At 36.6% G+C, this 26,893-nt stretch overlaps 1 protein-coding gene across 4 annotated transcripts in view; it reads right to left on the minus strand.

Annotated features, from left to right (window-relative positions):
- Positions 1 to 26,893, minus strand: part of tafa5a (TAFA chemokine like family member 5a) — a 184,569-nt gene that overhangs the window by 108,167 nt on the left and 49,509 nt on the right. For 2 of the 4 annotated variants that reach the window (XM_067428035.1, XM_067428031.1), the window contains exon 1: positions 24,433 to 25,103. The exons of 1 other annotated variant lie outside the window; for it this stretch is intronic. In XM_067428035.1, the coding sequence (XP_067284136.1) occupies positions 24,433 to 24,547 (115 nt within the window). In that variant the 5' untranslated portion in view covers positions 24,548 to 25,103. Of the gene's footprint in view, positions 1 to 24,432; positions 25,104 to 26,893 lie in introns of those variants that run through there. One more of the 4 variants, XM_067428033.1, reaches the window with a different exon arrangement.

Raw genomic sequence — 26,893 nt, forward strand, 5'->3', positions numbered from 1 at the left:
GACAGGATCAGCCAGTCATCGATATAATTGAGTACACGGATGCCCTGGAGTCTTAATGGAGCCAGAGCTGCATCCATGCACTTCGTGAAGGTGCGAGGCGAGAGGAAAGAACCCGATATTGGCACGCTTCGCCCTCAAAAGCGAACCTCAGAAACTTCCTGTGACTGGGAAAGAAGGATGGAGATATGTAAGTATGCGTCCTTTAGATCTATCGTGACGAACCAGTCCTCGAACTGGATCTGACTCACGATGGCTGGAATAGTGAGCATCTTGAACCTCAATCTCCTCAGAGACCAGTTCAGATACCTGAGATCTAATATCGGACACAACCCCCCATCCTTCTTGGGGACTATGAAGTACCGGCTGTAGAACCTGAACTCCCTCTCTGGCGGGGGGATACATTCTATCGCCCCTTTTACCAGCAGAGAGTGTACTTCTTGCCCCATTACCCCCACCTGCTCGGGACCGACCACTGTCCAGACCACCCCTCTGAACTTCGGGGGAGGGATACTGAACTGTAGTCTGTAGCCCTGTTCTACAGTGTGCAGGGCCTACGCAGAAATATTCGGACAGCATGACCATGTGCCAAGATATTCTGCTAAGGGAACCAGCCTCTCGAGGCTGGTCTGGGGTATCAACCGAGCCTCCCCCCTGACCCCCTGAAGCGGATGCCCGGCAGGGAATATTCGGGGAAGATTTTCAGTGTGCGAACACGGTCGCTGCTCTGCTGCAGGTTTTATTAGAGGCAGCTGGAGTAACGCGCGAACGCGGGGCATCGATGTGGCCCGGATCCCTTTTGACTGCCGGAGCACAACATCGATTCCCCGAGAGCTCCGGGGGAAAAACGGCCTCGGTCTTCGGAGCTTGGTGCCGGCTGAGACTGCCCACTCGAGTCAGTCTTGCTGGAGGAGCCCCAGCTGCGAGGGAGAAACTGACTGAAGGCGGCCGCCAAAAGGGGAAACCGGGGAATCAAGGAGAAAGTGTCTGTTGCCTTCCTCAGTTCAGTTATATCCTCCGGAGGGGGTCCCTCACCTTCATCTTACTCCTTCAGCATATCGGCTTGGTAGGCCTGCAGAACCGCAAGAGTGTGCAGACACCCACCAGCATGACCAGTCGCACCATATGCCCTACCCACCAGGGTCTGAATTGTTCGTTCGCCATTCTCACAGTCTAATATAATGATAAGCCCTACGGGACGAACAACACCAAATAGACGACAAAACACATAGCGTTAATGCTGAAGAGCAGAAAGCTAACACTGCTTGTGCCGGTGTCCCTTTATACCTCCGGGTATGCCGTCACTCGCTACGTCATGACGCAACATCAATCAGGATTGGCATTTTTTCATTCAAGCTTCAGTGGCGTCACACTAAGGGGCGTTCCCCGAAGTGTCATCTATGATGACGCAGTGCGAGTTCCTTCGAGAAAGGTACCATTTGTTTGTGTGAACGGTAAAGTCAAATACTTCATCTAAAAATTGAAGATTCACTGAGTCAGCAAACATTAATAGGAAAAGATGTGTGCAAAAGTGGCACAGCAATTTATTGAATTCCCCCCTAGGTATTAGATTTTGGTGTGTAAATTTCTCACATGTCTATCTGAAACATAGACGAATGATGTGTCAACTTATCGAGGCTTGTTGAAGTGCCTATTACTTGTGTATAGTGTCTTTTGACTTGGACCAGCAAGAAACCACTTACCAAACACCTAGAACTCCATAGCATCCACATAGAAATGCACTCAGAGTCTCTCAGTCCACTGGCAACCACTCACAACACCCTGACATTGTGTCAGTGACTTTTGTGCAAGCAAGCATCACTCACATTTTCAGACAATAATCAGACGTTATGATGCGAAGATCTTTACTCTTGTATACTGATCATTCACAACCTGCAAATAATAATGTTTTTTTAATGGCTTAAAGCCTTTTGCATGAAGACCATTTAAATATAATCAATCAAACAGAGAAAAAAATAAAAAAACATACATGTAAGATCAATAGTTAAGCTTAAACACATTGCTTGTGATTTTAATGCAACTCTTTTTGTACTCCAAGGTTAGACAAGGCCTGTCATACTCCTCAAAAACGCATATTGCCTGACATTGTTTTTCTCCTGCAGTTGAGTACAACACCAGCACTTTAACTTTCTCTTCTTGACTTGAGGCTTTGTGGAGTTTGACAGCTTGCGAGTTACTCCCCCACCCACCCCCCCTCCCCCATCTATTTTCTAGCCAAATTGTGGCAAATAGACTTTAAAAAAACTGCATCAACACTTTATCACCTGTTTTCTTCACTATGTGAGTCACAAGTGACTGAAACTAATATTTAGAGACTCATTGTTGTGTAGTTGTCTGTGCTGATACTGCAGGTGAGAAAAAACGAGAAAAAAAAGGATATAAAAATAGATAGTGTGAATTAGGTTAGTTTTCAAAACTGTTCTCAGTTACAGCTGTGTTCATTCACCTATGGGCTCTTTTGGGACATGGGACATGGGGAAATGTAAGTTACTTTAAAACAACTTTTATCCACTAACAATGGCCAACAGTGGTTAAACATCAAAATGAGAACTGCCAAAATCAAATGTAATTTCTCAAATCACAAATTGTATATTTTGTTTTAATGCACTCTGTGGAAATTAGATTCTTGCTAATGCTATTTTTTTTTTTACTTTGAAAGCAGCATAAATGTATCCTTTGCTGCCTATGATGGTTATTAACTAAAGCTTGAATTTGTTCTAGGTGATCAGACATGATGTTATGGTGTCTTGTAAGTCCTTAGGACAAACCTGTTCGCAAAAACACTTTCTGTCACTGACTGACCAGGCAGTGATGCGTAAAGGCAGCTGTCTTAGCTTTGAGATGCAGCTTTGATCTCAAGCATGCTCTTTACAGACACTGCTGTTCTTTTGGTAAACAAGTACACTGTTTTTAAGTTTCAGCTTTCTTTGCAATAATGAGTTAACATTATTAAAGGGATAGTTCACCTAAAAATGTATATTCTGTCATCAATTAGTTATTCCAAACCTGTATGGATTTCTTTGTTCTGCTGAATACAAAAAAAGACGTTTGGACGAATGTTTGTAACCAAGCAGATCTCGGCAGCCATTGACTACCGTAGTATTTTCCCCCTATAGTCAATGAAGGCCGAGATCTGCTTGGTTACAAACGTTTATACAAATATATTCCTTTATGTACCTCAGAAGAAAAAAAAAAATGTTTACAGGTTTGGAGCAACTAAATGATGACATAATTTGTATTTTTGGTTGAATCACATGTTCTTAAGTTTGAATGACTCAATCAGCTAGATCAATATGATGCCATAATGCAGATGTTATTATGAGACAAACAACGGAAACATGTCTGTATTTATAAAGTAATCGATAAAGAAGCTTGGCATATCATTCCTTCTCATCTATCTCTCTCTTCCTGTCTATATGACATTTTAAAACTCTCTCTCTCAGTTTCTCCTGATTCTATCACCACATTCTAATCAATTTGTCTTAATATAAGAACATTCCAAGTACACAATATGTTACATGCATTATGTGTGTGCTTCCCTTACAAAAATTAATCATTATTATCATAGTAAAAGTGTAGTAACCATTTTTTGTTTTGTTTTTTTAAAACAATGGTTAATTTAGTTAGCCATGGTTTAACTATAATAATGTTTTTATTATATATATATTATATATATATATATATATATATATATTATATATATATTATATATTATATATATATATATATATATATATATATATATATATATATATATATATATATATTTTTTTTTTATTTTTTTTTTTATTTTTTTTTTTTTTTTTTTTATTTGTAGTAAAACCATGGTTAATTTCCGTAAGGTATGTATGTATGCAGATACTGTTTATGGAGATACCCACAACTACCCACAGCTTTATCTCGGTCAGTTCTTCGGGAATTTGCTGCTAGAAAGCGGGCAATCGCATGGGCACTCTTTGGTCTTATTACTTGTTGCAGAGCAAATCGATTTGGCTAAAGGCTAAGTTAAGTTTCATAACTTTCTATTTGTATTTAACTTAAATCCTGTACACACTTTGTGTTTATGTCCTATTGTACAAACTTCTCATATACTTTTTATGAGGCTGGTCATAACCAGCCTTATTAAAAGAGGTTGTTTATAAGAGGTTACCATAGTAAGCCAGATCCGGTCTGTATCCAGATAAGATGGAGGACCTGCACCTAGACACGATCAAAACAAAGCCCTGAGTGTCAACAGAGACCATGTCCACTAGACAAATCCTCTGTGAAGGCCTCGTTGCCAGGACAGCCATCGGCACAGATCGTCAGCAGAGACCACAAGAACCAGACAGGTCCTCCGCACAGACCCTATGGGCAGTTTCGGCTCCATACCGGCGTGATAAATCGCTCTTCAAGCAAAAGCAACTGGATGAATATCTGAATGCTACTAGTCCTGATCTGAATTCTGTGATGCAGCCTGAATCATAATCACACCGTGTTCATTCGTTGACCAGAGGAGATCTGGCCCCCGACTGAGCCTGGTTTCTCCCAAGGTTTTTCTTTCCATTTTGCAACTTGATTCAACAACATTACTGACTTAATTGTACTGAATTGATGAGAACTGAACTGCTTGACATGATGATGATGACATTTTTTTTTGTTGTTGTTGCAAAACTGCTTTATATATTTAATTAACTCAATGAATTTTAATACAATTTTAACAATTGTAATTAATGATCTTTACAATGGAACTGAATCAACACTAAAATGACCTGCTGAACAACAGCTAAAATGCATACTTTTTCTTTTTTATCATTGTGAAGCTGATTTGAAACAATCTGTATTGCATAAAGCACTATGTAAATAAAGCTGACTCGACTAATTTTAATAATGGTTTATTGTTATTGTTCTTTAAATGTTATTGTTCAAAAAATCATAACACTTTGCTAACACTTTAGTATGGGGAACAATTTTCGGTTACACATTATTTTGTTCATTTTAGACATTCTACTAACTATAAGTAACTTTGCAACTACATGTCAGCTAACTCTCATTAGAGTATTAGTAGACTGTCAGTAGACTGGTAGATTATGGTTAGGTGTTAGGGTCCGGGTTAGAAGAATAAGTTGAATTGTAGTTGCCAATTTGCTTATAGTCAGTAGAATGTCTAGTAGAATGTCTAAAGTGGACTATCAAAATAAAGTGTTACCCAAGTTTCACTTTTAACTAGGGCTGCATGATAAATCGCAATAAAATCGCACACGATTTGGCAGAGGATGCGATAATTGCATGCGCAGCTTCTCAGAGCAGCACGGCTGTGATCAGTAGTAAACGCTGCTCCACAAGCCAGAGGGCGCTCTCGCACAGGGCACTCTAAGTATATCCCGCAGAAGTACGGTAGCTCAAGTCATTCATGGAAATTGCTATAGCTATGATGAACATCATACTATCTGTGAGCTGAATATATATATTTAAACACTTTGATTAAACATGCTTCTCATGTTTGGAACAATGTTTGACGTGTGTTGCTTTTTCAAATGCATGTTATATGCAACTCAAACTTGCAGTGCCTTTAGATGGAACAGCATTTACTACTGATCACAGAGCCATCCTACACTGACAAACTGCACATAAAAGATCGTCGCAGCCTTTGCAATTTGATAATCACGATAAGCCAAATCGTGATAAGCATGTTTTCATGTAAAATGCGATATATGCAACTACTTTCAACCCGTTGTGGTTACACTTTATTTCGATAGTCCAACATTCTACTAGCTATAAGTAACTTTGCAACTACATGTCAACTAACTCTCATTAGAGTATTTGTAGACTGTCAGTCGACTGGTTGGTTATGGTTAGGTGTTATGGTTTGGGTTAGTAGAATAAGTTGAATTGTAGTTGCCAAGTTATTTATAGTCAGTAGAATGTCTGTTGGGGGACCAACAAAATTAAGTTTTTTGTAAATATTAATCAGACAGTCTACAAATACTCTAATGACAGTTAGTTGACATGTAGTTGCAAAGTTACTTATAGTTAGTAAAATGTCAAAAGTGGACTATCAAAATAGACTATCAATATCAGTGTTACCCTATAGTAGCTTATTAGCTTGCATATTGGCTGTTTATTAGTACTTATAAAGCACATATCAATGCTTTATTCTGCATGACCATATTTTACAACCCCCAATACCAAAACTTAAATGATTTAACAACTACTAACTAGTAATAACAGTAAATTAGATAAATTAGGATCTTATTGGGGTAAAAAGGTATTCATTATTAGTGAATATGTGTTCCCCATACTAAAGTGTTACCTTCTATTTTATATAAATTATATGTCGGTATTGAGCAAGGGCCTGGCAATATCACACTTCTACTTGTGTGATATTGCTCATATATATATATATATATATATATATATATATATATATATATATATATATATATATATATATATATATATATATATATATATATATATATATATAAGGACATCCCACCAAATATGTTTTGTCACATTTTGTAGTTCTCAAATTCACACTGGTCTGCTACACCCAGATCATGTCTGCTCCATAATTAACAGCCACTCCATTGTGCCGTGCTCCCAGAAGCTTGTCTGTTTGACTAGCATTGCCCCTTAGTAAACAGGAAGACAGTTAATTATTTCGAAACTCACATCCACAAATAACTGGCTACTGGTCCCCCGCTGTTAGTAATGACACTGTGCGGTCAGTAATTAAAGACTGTTTTCACATGAAACTACCCAACATTCCCTCTGAGAGCGATGGAGAAACCCGTGAGAAAATCCCAACTTCTATGTTTTTTTTTCCATTTTCCTTTGTCTAGTCTTAAATTGTTTTCTCTCTGTCACTCTCTCTTTCTCTCTCTCTCTCTCTCTCTCTCTCTCTCTCTCTCTCTCTCTCTCTCTCTCTCTCTCTCTCTCTCTCTCTCTCTCTCTCTCTCTCTCTTTCTCTCTCGCCCTTTTCACACAGGGTAGAGTACGACCCATGCTCTCCTTCAATTACCTTTTCATGGGTTACTGTCTCCATGGCAACTTCCCAAAAAGAAATAGCAGCAATATCCGTCTTTAAAAAAAGAAAAAAGAGATTACAAATAAAGAAAAAATATTCAAATTAGTTTGATTTTTCAACAATAGACACTTTTAATGTCCCAGGAGTTGATTGAAACCTATACAAAAAAACAAAGAAAAACAATATACACTCAACCCAAAATGTATTCAAACACCTTCATCATTTTCTCACATTATCGCTATTATTGTTTAGAAAATGGTTATAAAATATGACAAGAGTTAGAACAGATTTAGCTTGATAATGTCTGAGAACTTTGATAAAAAGGCATGTAATAATGGATTACAATCAACCAGTCAGCTGTCAGCTGCTACATTAAATACACACTTAAATAACACAGATTTAGGTTGACCAATTACCAAGCAATGATTCATTTTGTTCAGTCTATGGTGTAAAAGGTCGTATTAGCAATTAAAGAAAACACACTTAACCAAAACATGGTCAGGTCAAAGTGTCTGAATAATTTTGGTCCCAAATTGTTATACATTTTACTGGTCCACTGTTTGAAGAATGTTTGTATATATGTCGGGTTTACTTCTTTTTTTTTTTTTTTTTTTTGCTGCACTTACATAAATGAACTATAGTGTTCTGTACCCACTAGTAAAAAAAAAATATATATATCTGGTGTCTGAATCATTTTTGATTTGATTGTGTGTATACACAAACTAATGATTATGAAAAATAACAATAACAATAACAATTTTGCCTCAAAGTGCAAAAAAACAACAAACAAAAAAACAAGGTTATTGTGTGAGAATAATATTCAATTGTTTTTATAATACATAATAGCTAGCTATTAAATTTACCTTTACTGTATACAAACAAAAGGCAGCCATTTATTTCAAAACATGTTTAAAATGACATTTCCACCACAGACTATATCAAGCACAAATATTTTGAGATGTGGTGAAAATGGATTCTCCAATGAGGCATGTATATCCAGCGAAGGGAGCGTGTTTTCTATAAAATGCAGCAGCTGAAGACATATCCGAATGTTCTTGTTACGCTTCTAGCACCAGAGCTCCACTGAACTTGTACTTAGTGTTGTGTTCATTTTTGCATCAGTTTGTCTGTTCAGCCACCAGTTATAGTACTGATGAGAGAGTAAAGCTTCTCAATGTATTCAAGCCATGTGTATCCAATGGTGCCAATTATTTCATTACAGTCTGGACAGCTCGTCACCAGCCGCAGCCCTCACAGTTTTACACGCTACAGCACACAGTGATGGGTTTTTCTTTCATCAATTAGTCACCACAATTAATGTGCCCACTACAAGCTTGTGCTTTGTCCATCTTACAAAGAACATGTCCGGTTCTTATTTCACCCCTATAAATCAAGTAAAAGTTTATTTGTTCAGAATGTTTTTGTGTGTGTGTGTGTGTGTGTGTGTGTGTGTGTGTGTGTGTGTGTGTGTGTGTGTGTGTGTGTGTGTGTGTGTGTGTGTGTGTGTGTGTGTGTGTGTGTGTGTGTGTGTGTGTGTTTGTTTTTACATCATGACATTATTTTCACAACATTTAAACCCATTTTCCCTCATTATTGTAATACAAAAACAATTTCTCCGGGTATCCCTGCCTTCTGTGAAAACTCCAAATTCCCAGTCTTCAAAACTACATTAAACTTCAAATATATCCTGATTGGCTGTGATTGTCTCACGTTGCACACACTGTTTCACATTCACTGTACATAGACAAATAGCTTGTCTCTTGTTGCACCTGTAGTTACGAAATGCAATGTAATGAAGGCCAAATAAATAAATAAACACACAAATACAAACATTCTCATTATCCGTATGTGTCTGTATAATGAGATTTTTATTATCCCCAATAATGATTCCAATAATGAGATTCTCATTCATGTATTATGTTACTGTCCGGATGCATAATTTAAATCTGCAAACAAATGCAGCCATAATGTATAAATACTTAATTGTTTATATAATGCCTTATAGTTTTTACATTACAGTAATGAGATTTTTTAATTATGAGGATGAGAATTTATTGCCTAAGCTTTATTTTTTTAACATTTGGAGTGAAATCTGGAGTGAACCTCAACATCATGAGGGTCATCTATCCCTTGCTTCATCATTAGTTCAGAAAAAAAGATGATTTAATAATTTAATTACTCTCCCCAACTGTTATATATACACACACACACACACACACACACACACACACACACACACACACACACACACACACACAGTTGTGCTGTGATAAATGGCACTAAGATGTTAGCAGCAGATCCCTTAAGTCCTGTAATTTGAGAGGTGGGGCCTCCTTAGGTAGAATTTTTTGATTGGATTGAGATCTGGGGAATTTGGAGGCCAAGTCAACACCTTAAACTCATTGTGCTCCTCAAACCATTCCTGAACCATTTTTGCTTTGTGGCAGGGCGCATTATAGTATATATATATATATATATATATATATATATATATATATATATATATATATATATATATATATATATATATATATATATATATATATATATATATATATATATATATATATATATATATATATATATATATAAACAATGCCCAATGGGTACTAAGGGGCCTAAAAAGTGTGCCAAGAAAACATCCCCCACACCATTACACCACCACCACCAGCCTGCACAGTGGTAACAAGGCATGATGGAATGATGGATCCATTTTTTCATTTTGTTTTCTCCAAATCTGACTCTACCATCTGAATGTCTCAACAGAAATCAAGACTTATCAGACCAGGCAACATTTTTACGGTCTTCCACTGTCCAATTTTGGTGAGCAAATTGTAGCCTCTTTTTTGTAGTGGAGATGAGTGGTACTCGGTGGGGTCTTCTACTTTTGTAGCCCATCCGCCTCAAGGTTGTGTGTGCTGTGGCTTCACAGATGCTTTGCTGCATACCTTGGTTGTAACAAGTGGTTATTTCAGTCAAAGTTGCACTTCTATCAGCTTGAATCAGTCGGCCCATTCTCCTCTGACCTCTAGCATCAACAAGGCATTTTAGCCCACAGGACTGCCACATAATGGATGTTTTTCCCTTTTCACAACTTTCTTTGTAAACCCTAGAAATGATTGTGTGTGAAAATCCCAGTAACTGAGCAGATTGTGAAATACTCAGACCGGCCCGTATGACACCAACAACCATGCCAGTTCAGAAGATTGTCTTGACCAGGACCACACCCCTAAATGCATTGAAACTGCCATGTGATTGGTTGATTAGATAATTGCATTAATGAGAAATTGAACAGGTGTTCGTAATAATCCTTTAGGTGAGTGTATATATATATATATATATATATATATATATATATATATATATATATATATATATATATATATATATATATATATATATATATATATATATATATATATATATATATATATATATATACGTGTGTGTGTGTGTGTGTGTGTGTGTGTGTGTGTGTGTGTGTGTGTGTGTGTGGACATAAGTGTCGGTAGCTAGTGCCTTTAATATAGTAATCTTTAAATATGGGGTGATAGAGTATCTTATATTTCTTGACAGACCCCAGCGTCATAGTTTGTACAAATGTGCATATGTTTGAGTGAAATTAATGTGTGTGTCAGCGTAGTGCAGATAAATGTCTGTAATTTTCCTCTGGGCATCACTGCAGTATCTATCCATCTATGAATGTAAGATGTGGAAACAAATGCTAATACATAGGAATCCTGAGATACAGGTGTGTGTGTGTGTGTGTGTGTGTGTGTGTGTGTGTATGTGTGTGTGTGTGTGTGTGTGTGTGTGTGTGTGTGTGTGTGTGTGTGTGTGTGTGTACACTTGTGTGTGTATCAGGACACAAATGTGTATAATGACATGGGTATGACATAGGTATTACAAAGAGAGGGTGAAATATGAGGATTTTACCCATGTCCCCACTTTTCAAAAGAAGGTAAAAATGCAGAATGTTTGGGTAGGTTTAGGGGCAGGGGCAGTGTAAGGGGATAAAAAATACAGTTTGTACAGTGTAAAAACCATAACGCCAATGGAATCTCCCCACAGTTAACAAAAACAAACGTGTGTGTGTGTGTGTGTGTGTGTGTGTGTGTGTGTGTGTGTGTGTGTGTGTGTGTGTGTGTGTGGTATAATGTATGTTTAAATCAAAGTTTTCTGACAGGACCTCCATGTACTGTTTCTTTCCTCCCTAGCGCCCATTCTAATGCAAACATGAGCGATTCAGCTGCGTAACTCTAGCATTTTATCACATCTCAGTGGTCGTAATATTATCCTTGGGCTTATGAAGCTACCAAAGGTATAATTTATTGTCTGTTCAGCAAGGCAAAATTTTGCAAGCTTGGCAAATTCATTTGCTGAATAAATAACATTATTACAGTTTCCTCTTTCTCTTTTTGTCTGTGATATAACATATTTCTCTGATTCATATCCCACTTGTGATAGTGTGAAAAATCATTTAATTATCATTAAAATTATATGCACTGTGAATAAGTGGACTGAGGGACTGAATAAAATTAAATATAATGTTATTTTAGGAACTTTCTAATGTAGGCCCATGCAAAATAAATGAACACTTAATATTTAACAAAAATATTTGAAACAGCAGGTGGGCCATAAAAAGCCAAACTTTTGGCCAGCTGCATTTTTCATCTCTTTCTAAGTGTACAGGTTCATATGCTATTTTCAGAATCACACATTGCCATAACACAATACTGTTTCTGCACTGACAATATGTTTATATGTATTATGTATACAGTATACAAGTATGTTGATACTGGAACAATGCATACTGCACAGAAGTATCCCACAAAGCAACATGCTTGACTTCACCTTTCATTTCAAGTGTGAAAAACCCCCACAATTTTAATTAGCTTCTTCATGAATTATTATTTGATCAGACTACCATAAAAACTGGATTTAACTGGAGGCAACTCAGTTGACTAAACAATTTCATGTAATGAGTTCATGTGACAACAATGCAGCGTATCGCTCTTTTAAACATTTTTTTTTTTTTTAATCATACAATACAGAACTCAGATTATTTAGCATGTTATTGAATATGGCAATGCCATATCATGATAGAATATGCTAATGTATTTGGTATTGGCAGACTAAATCTGCTACTTATGTTGATTATTGCTGCTGCAGAACAAGTATGGATTTGCTACTGCTAATAGATACACAGATATGCTGCTGTGAGCATGTAAAGGGGCGGTCACACTGCACTTTTCATTCCATTGACTTCCATTCAAATGCACAAGAATGTGCCAAACCGGAAAAGCAAACTCATGTTAAAAGTTTCTCATTTCGCTGCGTTCCAAAGTACACGCTTGGTTAACTCTGAGCAGCGAATTTGCACCATGTGATGATCGTGACCAGTAAAGATTGATACTTTTTGCTGAATTAAAAAAAGGATATTTTTGCAGTAAAGTTGAGTAGATTATTATTATTTTTTTACATGTTGAATTAATAACTATTTGTTGTATGTTAAATAAGACGCTTCAGAGAGTGACATCATATCACAACTGTTGCATTTGTGTGACCACGGCTTAAGATATGCTGCTGCTGTATCTAGACAGGTGGAACTGGGGAAGTGAAAGGGTTCAGAGTACCTGCTGCAAAAAAATCCCGACTGTTTAAAAAGTTGAGCAAGAAATCTCATTGGCTGTAGGATCAGCAGAGACCAATCAGCTTGTGCCATGTGTTAATGATGTGGTAGCTTGCAGATTTCAGGCAAAGGACCTATACATATATATCTAATCTAAATTTAGCTATCATTGTAATAGTACTGCTACATTTTTTGACAGCTGTCTGCTTCTCAATTGAAATAAAGTGACTCCTGACCTTTGAGAAATATTCTCAGATCTGTTGTAAATCCTAGCTTATTTATATAAAGCATTCATGGGTTTGTCCGCCATTGACATTCATACACAGTAACAAAATTATATGTAACTGATTATAAAGGGCGTTATGAAGTGTCCCTATAAACGAAAACTGTTTGAGAGAAAGATTAATTGGCCTTGTGCGGAAATCTGTCCTCTTCCTGATCCAGCTATTTCAGTGAGGAAGTATACTGCTGTTAAATCGCTGAATGCTTGCCAGCGGCAAGATACTTTTATGGAGGCTTCATCCACTTATTTTCTGAATGATATTTAGGTAAGGGATAGTTTTATATTTATCATCTGTTGTTGAGCTTGATATATTGAAGGATAAATGTATACAATATTATGTAAGATATTGTCTTTGTGTCTTGGCACTACTAAAATAATTCCTACAATTTCTTAGCTCTATGTTATGCATTATAGAACTCTTATTTAATGCACAAATGTTTCATTTTTTAGCATGGTTTAATGTGCAGATACATCTGTAAGTCATGTTTTGGTTGACTTTCTAAACACTTTCAACTCCCTAAAGCCTTGTTTATTTTTATTCATTTATAATTTAATTAGTATGTTCTAAAAATCGTACCCCTTTTTCAATTAATTTTACTTAAATTATAGTTCCTGTTTGCTACCTCAACTTAAATCCAATCTGAATTAAGAAACTGAACTGGAATGTTAAAGAATAAATAAGTATTCTTCACGGTAAGAGACTATGAGCCTTTATAAAATCAAATGAGATTAAGTTGATGTTTTACTGCGCAAGAGATAATCATGTTCCTTGTAATTTGCTCACTAGAGAACTATCTTGGTCCTCACTTACGTTTGCTTTTATTTGTTAGAAGGAAACTGATTACAGTCTCATTCGAGTGTTTGATCATGCGATGAAGGTTTATTGCTGTCCTCCATGACTAAGATTTGTAGGACAACAGCATCCAAGACCATCATTATTTGTAATGAAATATAAGGGTAAATGAATACATTCTCCAGAGAAACCCTTATTGCTTTTCCTCCTTTTTATTCATGGCTCACCAAAATAATATTTTGCTATGGTGTTGTTAGTTGCATGCAATTTATTCAAGGATGCAAGGCTAAAAGAATGTGACGTCCTGCATTATAAGGTATTCATTAAACGGCAATGCCTTTAATTCCATTTTCAATTGAAAATAAGAATACCAATCATGGTGCGATGGAAGACAAAGTGGATGTTGTTTTGCTACGAGTCGGGCGACAGTAATAACTACATGATTGCTTTTCGACACAAACTGCTCACAATGACAATGACTAAGACAGTCGAAGTTACAATGAATAATACTTCTATTATACTTAGAGGGGACCTTTTTTTTTTATGACACTTATGGAAATATGGAAAATTTTGCAGAAACATCCAGAAACCAACAAAACGCATATGTGCTTTTTTCCTAAATAGTGCACACTTTAGCTTCCCATTCTTATTTCTTATTATTTTTGAGCATCAGAGGCACACATTTTCTATATTTTCGCTGTGAAAACGAAACTGTTATCTAACATAAAATTAACATATAGCATGAATAGATATGTATATAAATTAGTACATATATCAAACTGAAACATATCCACAATCAATGTATCAGTAGGAAGCACATCATCAGATACTGCTTACACAAACAACTTTATATGTAGCAAATATGTTACATCAGCACTTGGGGCATGAACTTATAGATTTTGGATTCTCAAAGGAAGTAGTGGCTTCAACCAGAAAACCGGATAGTCTAATATATACAATGAACTGAAGGAAGGATCCAACTTTACAATGGGAAAAAAAAGCTAATAGACACTTTTCAGAACTTGCATTATCCACATTATTATTTGCATTATGTAATGTCTCCAACTCATTTATGCTGCGTAGAGGAAACTAACATGAAAAGAGGCCTACAAATTCCACACAGAAATGCCTCCTGACTCGGACTAGGAACCTTCCATCCAGAACTCAAACCTTGGACCTTCTTGCAGTTCTACCCACTGAGCCACTGGGCAAGCAAACTTATTGCTATCCATCCTTCCATTTTCTAAAGTATTTGTCCTAGTGCCACAAGTAACTTGCATTATGTTTTGTCAAGATACAAATTCATGTTGTTTGTAAGATATAGGTTAAATAGGTATATTTAGTAATGTGTATCAACTAGTGTAGGGGTGTCCAACCCTGCTCCTGGAGGTTCAATGCAGAGTTCAGTTTCTAGTGACCTTGACCTTGATTAGCTGGTTCAATTATGGATTGGAGCAAAACCCTGCAAGGTAGTGGCGCCACTGCATTACTACAATTAGTACTTTCTGGTTCAGATCGGTTACTTCTTTATCTTGTCTCCAACTTGAATGCATGGCAGGTTGTAACCAGTTTCCCAGGAGCATTTAAAAGCAACATGAGGAACAAGTTGCCATGAAGCAGTCCTAGTCCCAGAGCAAAACACATTTTCCGAAATTAGTGCTCAAGTTAAAGAGCAGACATAATATAGGCATTTCAAATTACACCTACACTAAGGTAGATTTTCCATATGAATAAAGTATTGTTGAACATGTAAAGACAATGTACAGTATCTTATCAAAAGTCATTTTGTTTTTACATTCTATTAATAGTTAAGGTTTAGAATTAGCTATGGGAAACTGGCCAGCTTTATGCAAGTATCGTAATAGGAAGCATAGCAGTAGTGGATTGATAGAGATAATTCCAATACAAATTCCCCATGAATCATGAAGACATAAATTAAAAACTAACATGCGTATGTTGGATGCATGATAGAAGAATACTGATTTGCAAGATCATTCTCAATTACTAGTGTTGATTAGGGATTTTGTGCATGTGTTGGCGGGCACACAGTCTACAAAAATCTGCTCTGCTATTACAGTTTCAACTGAGGGCGGTCTTTGTTTGAGGGTGACACCAGACCCTTTCTTAGCCTTATAAGATATGGGCTCTATAGACACTGCATTTGGTCAAGGACCACCCACTTAGTTGCTACAATAACAGACGGCATGTTATTATAGGCCATTTTCATATTTAGCTGCATATGCTACAGATATTCCCTTCTCATTAAAGTATCTCACCTGATCTTACATTTATATAGATGTGAGAGGACAGAGAACTCACTTGGGAAATTAAAGGGTAGGTCAATCTCAGAAAATAGTACTTTTCCATAACCTGTCGGTGAACAAATCATCTTTTTTAAGTGTTTCAGACAAAACATCTTGAAGTTTCAATGCCGTGACCTTCACAAAGGTATAAATTCAGTGTTTAGTTGCTCCTCTGAAGCATTCATTTCTGCTGTACTGAAACTGTTAAACATGGCTGTGTTTTCTGACAGACCTTTAAAGATTGCGTACACTAAGCAGACTTGGAAATCCTTTAGAAATCAGATTTCAACACGATAAGACTTTAGCAACATGTTCTCAAACCCAAATCATCACATATCGACGTTTGGTCAGGACCCCTTGATGTCACTTTTTAACACACATGGTACACCTTTAGAGTCAATTTTCGACATCTAGACTTGATTGCTTTCAAAGAGAAACCTTTAGTGTCAATACATGGACAGCCACAATAATTGTATTTACATTGCACAATTTAGACATTTCTGAGCATGTATCCCTTAACCTAAGAATTTGTATATTATAATATAAAATACAGGATATAATGGGCAGATACATCTACAGTCACAATGTATTCAGAAAAATATACCACGTGTTCCAGGAACAAACGATTTATATGTGTGAGCAACAGGCCTCAAAAGCGATCCTAGTTTCCATCTGGCATAAAACTCAGATCCTTTTCACACACTTAAAAATTGTTGGCAGAAGAAGTGTTACGTCAGCTTTGTTAATGAACTTGCATTGGCTCTCGAGTGTCTCGTGGCCCAACTGCGTCATGCTATATCTTTTAAATGGGATACGTTTTCGGAATAAATACCTATGACTATACATTTATTTGCCTTTTACGTGTATTATATTGTTGAGAAGTGTGCAGGTTTAGCGTGAGAGTCAAGTGCTTCAAAATATCTATGAAAGCATAAATATTTATACATTAATTTTGTACTTTTACAAAGGCAAGCAAATAATGAACTGCATCTTAATCTGACGCATAAGACAAACAACTAAAAGCAATGAAGTACCCTGAACATTAAAATATTACTCTAAATGGTTACCCTGTGTGTTAAAAAGTGATGACAGGGGACCTCAACAAACATTGTTGGGAGTAAGAACATTTTGACTTTTGCCTTCGCGAAAGTGTTTTTGTGTGACATACGCATCAGACGTTCAATGAACAGAGTGCGGGTGTTCAGCAGGCATGATGTCTGAGGCTGAGACTAGAGGGTTATTAGCACACTAGCTCTCCTGTAAAACCAGCCCTGCCATGAAGGGATTCCAGCAGTTAGTAAGATGAAGCAGAGATTATGTTGCGTATCAGTCCTCCTGGAAACGTAAGTTCAGGAATTGTAATTTTAATGTGATGTGTGTTCAAAGGCTTTTGGTCAAGTAATGGAAGTTCTGGCACAGATGATTGTGGGTAATATAGTTTTGTTGCATGCTTCTGAATACCTCAAACACTAAATTTGTAGTATTTTTAAGGTTTTAAGGTAACTTCTTAACTATGATTCTGACAAAGAAGACAGTGCTTGTTGGCAAGGCCTACTAATACAAATTGTTATTTTCATTAAGGTGTATAGCAAGTGCTTAAAAGGCAAATTTGGGAGAGCTGGATTTTTCAAGTCTACCTTTTCATTCATTAGCCAGGCATTGGCCATTTAATCAACAAGGTTGTCCATTTAGTAAATTTGTTAAATCTCTCTTGTTTGACACATTTCTATGGTTCCACTTCTAAGCTATGTTTTGGCAGTCCTTGAGAAAGAGATCCTGCCTCTCAACTTGTTTGGGGTTTGACAAAAGGGAGGATTTTCACCCCACAATGACGATGACTCCATTCATAAGTTTTCACTGCAGGGTATTTCCAGCATGTTAAGTGTTGAGTAGTACTGAAGTGCCACTTCAGACTGACGTGCCACTCCAGGTTCACATTGCAAAATCTTTCCACACTATCAGTTTAAGCACCTTCCGAAAAGGCCACTAGATGAATAAGTCTGCCATCTGCCAGCCAGACAACCGACACTTGCTAATTGCACTACTGTTCACCAGTATGTAGACTAAAATTATGCAATCAGTGCATCATCACAGCAAACAAACAACACTGGGGGTTTCAGATCACCAAATCCTCATTAACTGTTGCTTTTGGGGATCTTGCTGCCAGGCTTGGTTTGGTAAGTGGAATGCTATCCAGAATTTCAGTTCAGGATTTGAAGAATGTAACTGTTAAATTTCTGATATTTACAATATACGATAAAGTGAATGTATATTTTAAAGAACAGGGCTCAAAACTATTGGAAGATATTTGTAGCTGAATTTCTGGTTACACTTTATTTTATGGTGTCCGTGTTACAGTGTAGTTATGCATTTAAGTACTGTGTAATAATAATTAAATACATTAACTTAGGTTTAGAATTGTGGTTGGTTAGGGTTAATGGCATGTAATGTATAGCTATTACTACAGTAACTACAGTAACGTGTAACAAAGATGTCAAATAAAGGGTAACACTTTATTTGACTGTTATTGTTACATATGTTACATGTACTTAAAAACAGTATTGTATGCATAATTACATGCAACTAAACCTCAAACCCAAACCCATATATATATATATATATATATATATATATATATATATATATATATATATATATATATATATATATATATATATATATATATATATATATATATATATATATATAACCATTTAAATCAGTTGTCTCCTAATATCAAAGCTATCTTTTGCTGGGCTGTGTAGTTGTAACCATCTCTTAGCGCTGGTCTCTGTTGTGGTCTTTGTTTGCACTTTGAATATTGAGAGAGTACTTTGATTTTCACAATTTTCAACACACGTGACAAATAAACAACGTGTGCAACGCGAGAACTTGCGCGAGACTTAGAATTGTTATTAAAAATAATAAACGAAATAGTTAGCTCCAAATTTTCTGTGTGCTGATTTGTGGAGAAAAATGCAAAACGATTATGGCGGAGGAAATTGTTGTATAGACAGAGGGAGCAAGGATTGTGTTCTATAAATAGAGATTGAGGTGGTAGTCAATAAATAATTTTGTAATGTGCTGCTGCAGCAGCTGGACGCGCAATTGTTTGGGGTTTGTTTCTGTTTGAGAGAGTTGTAAATATATCTATTAAAATACTGATAATCAGTCTATAACTCTTCCCTGAACCTCCCGCTGCCCTGTATCTCACTCTTTCATTGGCTGTCGGCCATCATCGATGACATTTTCAGTCAGGACAAATTTCACACAGCAGGAGTTTGAATCGCCGACAGGTCCAGATATTTAGCATGCAAAATATCTTGCGGGACGTCTGCGTCTCGTCTGCGATTCTCTCGGATCACGTCTTTGATCCTTCACACTGCGTGATTGTCCCTCACTTGCATGAGCACTGATTTGCCTATGATTTCGGGCATTTGTCAGCAATTTCGCAAAACCTGTCAGCAAGTCAAAATCAGGGCTAAAATCGGGCAGGTTTGCACTTAAGTTTATTTATTTAATTATGTATTTTTATTTCTGTGTCAGTTTGTGAAAAGGAGTTGAATTAGGAGGTCACACACAGCTTCAGTCAGAAGTTCTGGAATCTCATCATGTACAGTAAGGTCTGAAGAGAATGTGAAATCAAGCCAGTCAGTTGAGTTTGCAGCAAAATCTTTTACAGTGCTTGAGAATTATTGTCTTTCAATGCATTTGATAATTTATAATCAGTAAGTAGAACTAAACTGACATTCATTTCAAGATGATTGTTCAAAATGAATGAGTGTGCTCCTGCACATTATTTTAAACAACACCAGTTTTGTTGCTTATCTATTTAAATGATAATCAGCTACTGTTCACCCCACCACTCTCTTCAGTGGGGTGTGTAGACACAGGAAGTGCCGCCTTGGCGGACAATGTACAACTGGCTGAGGGCGGAAATATGCTAATATGGGATAGTCCTTCAGCGGTCATGGGAAGAGCATGAGCAATATGACATTACTGTATATAGCTCAGAAAATTAAAATGACATGATTGAGAGTGTTTAGGCTTTTTAGGATTAAAAACAGATTTTTGTCATTGTAGGTTGGTTGTGTCCATACACTGCAAAGTTACATTTATATGCAAACATCATATAAAAGTCCATTTTCCAATGACCCCTCTAAACACTTAGCAAAAATCTTGTCTCGTCTCATTCTCGTGCCCCCAATCTTGTGTCTCGTCACACCCCTATTAAGTCCTATTGCATGTACTTTTAGTGTACTTATCTAAGAAAGTACTGATTAATAAAGTTAAGGTTAGGTTTAGGTGTAGGTTTGGGGTTAAAAATTACATATTAAGTACATAGAAAACAGGACTGTGAAATAAAGTTTTAACAAAGTTTTTACTCAAAGCAACTCATTCTGAAAATGTGCAAAATAAATCCATGAGTCTATGAGCGCTATGCTCATGGACAAGGGTTTATAGTTCCTTGTGGGACTTGAATCAGCAACATTCAGAACATCCTGATTGGTTTCATTATGCGATAATGATGGGCTTATTATGCTGCTTATTACCCAGCTACTTACCAAATAAACAAATATATGGACATGAAACATTGTTATTGAAATATAACTTTACTTGTATAATATTGCAAAGCTTTCGAGGTGAAAAATGTACAACATTAATTGAAATGCAAAGGAGACGACAAGTCTGCAGTGTGATGCCAGAGACACAAAAGTATTGCACTGGTTTCAGTAACTCTGATAAGTGGCTCTTGAATACAATGTTGCCATGCATAAAAATTATATGCATCATCTGACTGCTGATTGTTGTGACTGACCATTCGAAATCAAGAATTTTGCAGAGAGTACCACCACAATTACAATAATGATATTGCTTAAAATGTATACTAATAGTGACTATCAAAGTCTACAAATGTCTGAAAAGTACAATATTTCTCATAAGACATAACAAAAATATTGTCCACCACTTTGATGCACAATACAACATTGATACTGATACTGCTGATGCTGGTGCTCATTTCAAGGGTTTTCTATACAAATTAAAATTAAAGCCTTTGAGGACCACTTCAACTTTATTTCAAAGGACTGTCCAATAAATGACTCCCTTAGCTCGTCTGAATTACTTCTGTGGTCAGTGGAGTTTATTCAGTGCCTCTTAGCATAAATTGCCTGGCCTTCCAGTCTGAACAATGACCTTGCAGCCAAAGCAAATGCACTCTCACCTCCGTGTCTCAAGGTTTTTTTTTTTCCCACTCAGATCAAAATGTGCCCTTGCAATGAACGGACACATTCTGGCATATTGCATCTCAATGTAAAAAAAATAAAAAATATGCACAGGGCCCAGTCCCTGGGCCCAGCCCAGGTGATTCGTTATTTCTGTTCCACGCGTCTGTTTTTTGAAGGGGAATAAAGTGAACATGGACGTTGTCTTTAGTGGTAATCTTAAAGGAATAGTTCGCCCACAAATGAAAAAAAATTGTTCTAAACTGATTGATTGAGGAACATAAAAAGAGACTTATTTAATAACTTTTATAAACTCCATGAGAAGCACTTAAGTTAAAAAAAAGACTCAAACAAGTCTTCTAAACTTCTTGTGATGAATAGACTTACATTTAACTATCTACATCACTATTTACTGATTTAATGTTGTCTTGTGTTGTCATTTTACAAGAATAGTACACCCACAATTGAACATTCTATCATTCTTAACTCACTCTCATGTTGTTCTAAATCTTTATGATCCAACAGTAACCTAAATTGGTAACACTTTATTTTATGGTGTCCTTGTTACATATATTACATGTCCCTGAACATGTATTAATTACCATATTAACAGTAAATTATGAATATTTACATGCAACTGACCCTCAACCAGACCCCAATCCTACACCAACTCCGTAGAAAGTACATGTTGTTAATTAATATTACTCATTACTTAAAGGAATAGTTCACCCGGAAATTTGTATTCTATCATCATTTAGTCAAATTATTCCCATGCCTGTATACATTTCTTTGTTCTGTTAAACACAAAGGAAGATATTTGGACAAATGTTTGTAACAAGCAGATGTTGGCAGAAAATACTATGGTAGTCAGTGGCTGCTGATATCTGCTTGGTTACAAAACTTTTTGAGTGAACTATCCCTTTAAATATATACTTACACTGTAAAAATTAAATGACACTTAAATAAAGGGTTACACTTTATTTTATGGTGTCGTTGTTACAGTTTAATTATATATTTAAGTACTGAGTAATATTAACGAACTACATGTATTTACTATAGGGTTACTGTAGGATTAGGGTTTGGTTGAGGGTTAGTTGCATGTAATTATGCACAATTTACTGTATTACTATTGTAAGTACATGTAACACACACAAAAAAAATAAAAAAATAAAAAAAATAATAAAATAAAATAAAGTATCCAATTGAAAATGTTGTAGTGACTGACCACATCTAGATTTTTCAGTTGGCCAAATTGAATTTATGTGAAATTCAGTGTTACCAAATAAAGTGTTTATGCATGCATCAGTCTGGAATGCGACAACTATTCATTTAAAAAAAAACTCCAGTCCTTATTTCAAAAAAGAGCAGCAATACCAGAAAAAGGCAGAGTTTGATTTCTTCAGACATGCCATCATGTCAATACACGTGTGTTTTTATGAACAATCGCACACCGTACACTGCAAGGTCATAACAAGCGGCTTCAGGAAAATTTGATCAGCATAGACTACTCTTGATTTTCTAATATAGCATTATGGCAGCTTATTTGGTGTGAGCACGTCTGTTCCTGTTTTGATGTCAACACCAAATATATTTGTTTTTTCCCCTTTAAAATCTCATGAAAAGTTTGTATAATTCATTTATTTTTGATAGATGTTTTTATTTGTAAAGTCATTTCTTTTTCTCACCTAAATGTGTTTTTCTTCTCAGGCTGATCTTTATATTTACATCAGGAATACAGGGGGCAGGTTGAAAACACGCTCCAATCCCCACAGATAAGCAGAGAAACCAGCTGACCTTCTGTCTCATCTATAAACAAACCGTTCTTGTCTTCCCTTAAGGCACACGCAGAAGCCAGGATAGATGTCTCTTGAAAAGGACATCCTATATCTACTATGTCAGTGTGGAAAAGGTGAAGCAGCAGTATCTAGCTGACTTGTCTGTGTGGCTCCCATTTCTCACCTTTCAGCATTCATGTTGACACGTTACCCCTTCAACTCCATGCGGTATACAAAGCAGTTTTATTTTAAGCTGGTCTGTATTTGTATGGTGCAATAATGCAAGGACAATACATGGCATGTTGTTTAAACCTCTAAATATATGATGGTAGATTGGCAGAGAAAATACTTCAGTTTATCACTACTATAAGCCCCTATATAAGGCACTTTATAAAGCCTGCTTTCGAATGCCCTATCTTCTTCATGAATGCCTTCATCTTACAGTCAGTTATTGTGAGTAATTGTAACCTCAGTTATAATATAGTAACTATATAATATATTTGGGCTTATTTTATAATACATTTAAAATACTATTTACAAATTCATGGTAGGTATTGGTAGGTATATCAAAAGGGAAAATGTGCAGCTATTACATTAAGAAGCAATTTCAGTGTCTAAATGTGAAAAAGAATAATAATAATAATACTGCTATTGAGGCAGCCTAATCAAAACAGTCTAATTAAATAATGTTACATAATATATATATTTTTTTTAATGTGAACTGAAATGTCACCACATGAAGTATAATTTGAAATTCCCTGCAAAACTTTTTAAGGCATTGCAACATATAGTTAACATGCAAATATGTGCTAGTGTGTGTTTAAATGTAATATATCTTAACCCTAAGACATAACCTTGGTTATGAGTATGTATGACACAATGATGCATTACTGTGGCATTATGAATACTTTATACAAGCCAGGAGTTGAATTTAGATGTGTAGAAGATAAATCTCAGATGAACTAGTACGAGACAATAATCACTTTTTGACCTCAGCTTTACCCTTAAGATAGACTGTAGTGCCATCTATTGAAAAACATAACTATAAATCACTAAACTCATAAAACAGCACCATCTAATGTGATCCTTATCACATTCTACCACTTTTGAAGATGAGTTCATAAAAATACATCAATCAAATGAGAGAAAATACATTATATAATAGTCTGTATGATCAAAGCACAATAGTGGTTTTGCTGTTGCTGTTGCTTTTTTTTTCATCAGTAAACGCATCCTCTATGTTAATATGGGTATGACTGAGCACTATAACAGCAGTACACAGATATTAAATCTGCAGTATCCCAAATCATCAAGCAACAGACTAAAGCGATCCTACAGGTGCGTTTTACGAGTATAGGTAAATAAAACATGCGGCATATTATTAATTAACACACATTTACCGTCTCGTAGGAAGCGAGAGTGGATGAGAATGATGAGGAAACAGCAGATCGCCGCTCCCGCTAGAGCCCACGCAACTCTCAGCATCAGCATCCTGACTGCCTTCAGCATCCACACCACATCTCCATTCTATTGCCATACAACAACCAACACCTTTGCTGCGCTTTCCCCCTTCACAGATTCAGGAGAAAGGAATCCGTTCTTTATCAAGAGATGCCAACTTTAGGAAAATAATATAGTTGATAATTTGGAGCTTCCACCGCCCATTGCAAAAATTGTAGAATTTTCCTTTTCGTCTGTTGCGTGGATCTAAGTCGAGTGACGCGCAACCATCCTCTCCAAAATCTCTGTTTTACGCACTTGGAGAACTGCGCTGAACGCTAGAACTGTCACTCTTCTCTGTGCTGTCGGCTGGTCTGTGTATCAGGCAGGAGAAACAAGTCAGCTTTGAAACAGCCGTAATTCCCGCATTCGTTCGAATGATCGTTTAAAAATGTCCCAACCGCGACGCGTGTGTGGAGTTGATGATATGTCGAGTCTGTATCTCTCTCTTCTGTCTGTGCAATCACCGGGGTTTGATTCTTCTCTTAACGAGCGCACTTTCTCTCCGCTCTGACGCATACGCTCGCGTTTGAGAAGCGCTCGCCGGTGGATGCGTCAGAGCGCATGTTCCTGTAGTCTGACGTCAGAGTTTAAGTCTTAAGTTCATTCTTTGTGAGTGTGTCCTTTATGTGCTCAATCTTTCAGAAATGTTGTAAACCGCAGGATTTAAAGACACCATGAAATCAAAGGTGAAGTTTTGTGGATTAGAGTCTTTTGAGGGCATTGAGCTGGTGTTCGACACTCCACATTACTTTATTTATTTATTTATTTTATTTATTTTTTTAATTATTATTAATTTGAGAATTTGTATGTGTCCACATGACTTACTACTAATATTAAGCATGATACACCTTAATCACATTACTGCCATTATAATTGTATTATGTTTAACCTACACATATATTTGGCTCTGTTTATTGTACAAATGCAAATTATCTTTATATATATATATAAAGAAAGAAAGTCCCTGATTTGATTCCTAGCTTACTCGAGAAGTCTTTCACTGGCGTTTGAATGTTCTCGTTGTGTTGGCGGGGATTTCATGCAGCCTATTTTGGTTTCACCCACAGCTTATAGACATGCCGGTTAGGTTAAATAAAGACTTGCCCATAAATTGCCTATACATGTCAGTGGAAATATGTGTCTGTCTGTTCCTGTTAGCCCTGTGATAGACTGGCCAGATTTCACATATACACCAATCAGGCATTATAACAATATGACCTAATATTGTGTTGGTCCCCCTTTGCTGCCCAAACACCCCTGACCTGACGAGGCATGGACTCCACAAATGTGCTGTGGTACAAATATGTTAGCAGCAGATCCTTTAAGTCCTGTAAGTTGCAAGGTAGGGCCTCCACGGATCGGACTTGTTTGTTCAGCACATTGCACAGATGCTTGATTGAGATCTGCGGAATTTGGAGGCATCCAAGTGATTTAAAAGAAAATGTAATTCATTAGACCCGGCCACCTTCTTCCATTGCTCTATGTTCCAGTTCTGATGCTCACTGTTGGTGCTTTCGGCGGTGGTCAGGGGTCAGCATGGGCACCCTGAATGTTTTGTGGCTATGCAGCCCCATACGCAACAAACTGTGATGCACTGTGTATTCCGACACCTTTCTATCAGAACCAGCATTAACTTCTTGAACAATATGAGCTACAGTAGCTCGGACCATGACTTTAATCAGACCACACTAGCCAACCTCCGCTCCCCACGTGCATCAGTGAGCTTTGGCCACCCATGATAGACAATGACCAATGCAGACTGGACCCAGTTGTCTAGCCATCACAATTTGGCCCTTGACAAACTCCCTCAAATCCTTTCACATTACACCTATTTTCCTGTTTCTAACACATCAACTTTGAGGACGAAATGTTTCCTCGCTTCCATATATCCCACCCACTAACATATGCTGTGATAAAGAGATAATCAGTGTTTTTCACTTCACCTGTTAGTGGTCATAATGTTATGCCTAATTGGGTTATATATAGTATAGAACTAAGCAGAATGTTTGATCACATGTTATTTCCAAAATACTCTGTAAGTAGAAATGAACAAACATTAATAAATTAACAAGAGCCTTGGAGTTCACTATACTTGCAGTATAAACTGATATTTCTCCTTGCTTTCACAATTTCCCAAAGACAAAGGAACAAGCATTTTAATAACTGCAGATGGAAAAAAACTAAAAACAAAACAAAAACATAAATAATTGTTATATGTCTGCGCATGCATGAATTTATTCAATGATAAGATTAAATGTAGGCCTAACTGATTGCAGTACATTCTTATATTACTGCAAATACAAACTACAAAAATGTTTGGTTCTGACAATAAATCCAATAAATCAAAATCCT

The sequence above is a fragment of the Pseudorasbora parva genome, chromosome 20, assembly GCF_024679245.1.
Source record: "Pseudorasbora parva isolate DD20220531a chromosome 20, ASM2467924v1, whole genome shotgun sequence".
Taxonomy (NCBI): Eukaryota; Metazoa; Chordata; class Actinopteri; order Cypriniformes; family Gobionidae; genus Pseudorasbora; species Pseudorasbora parva.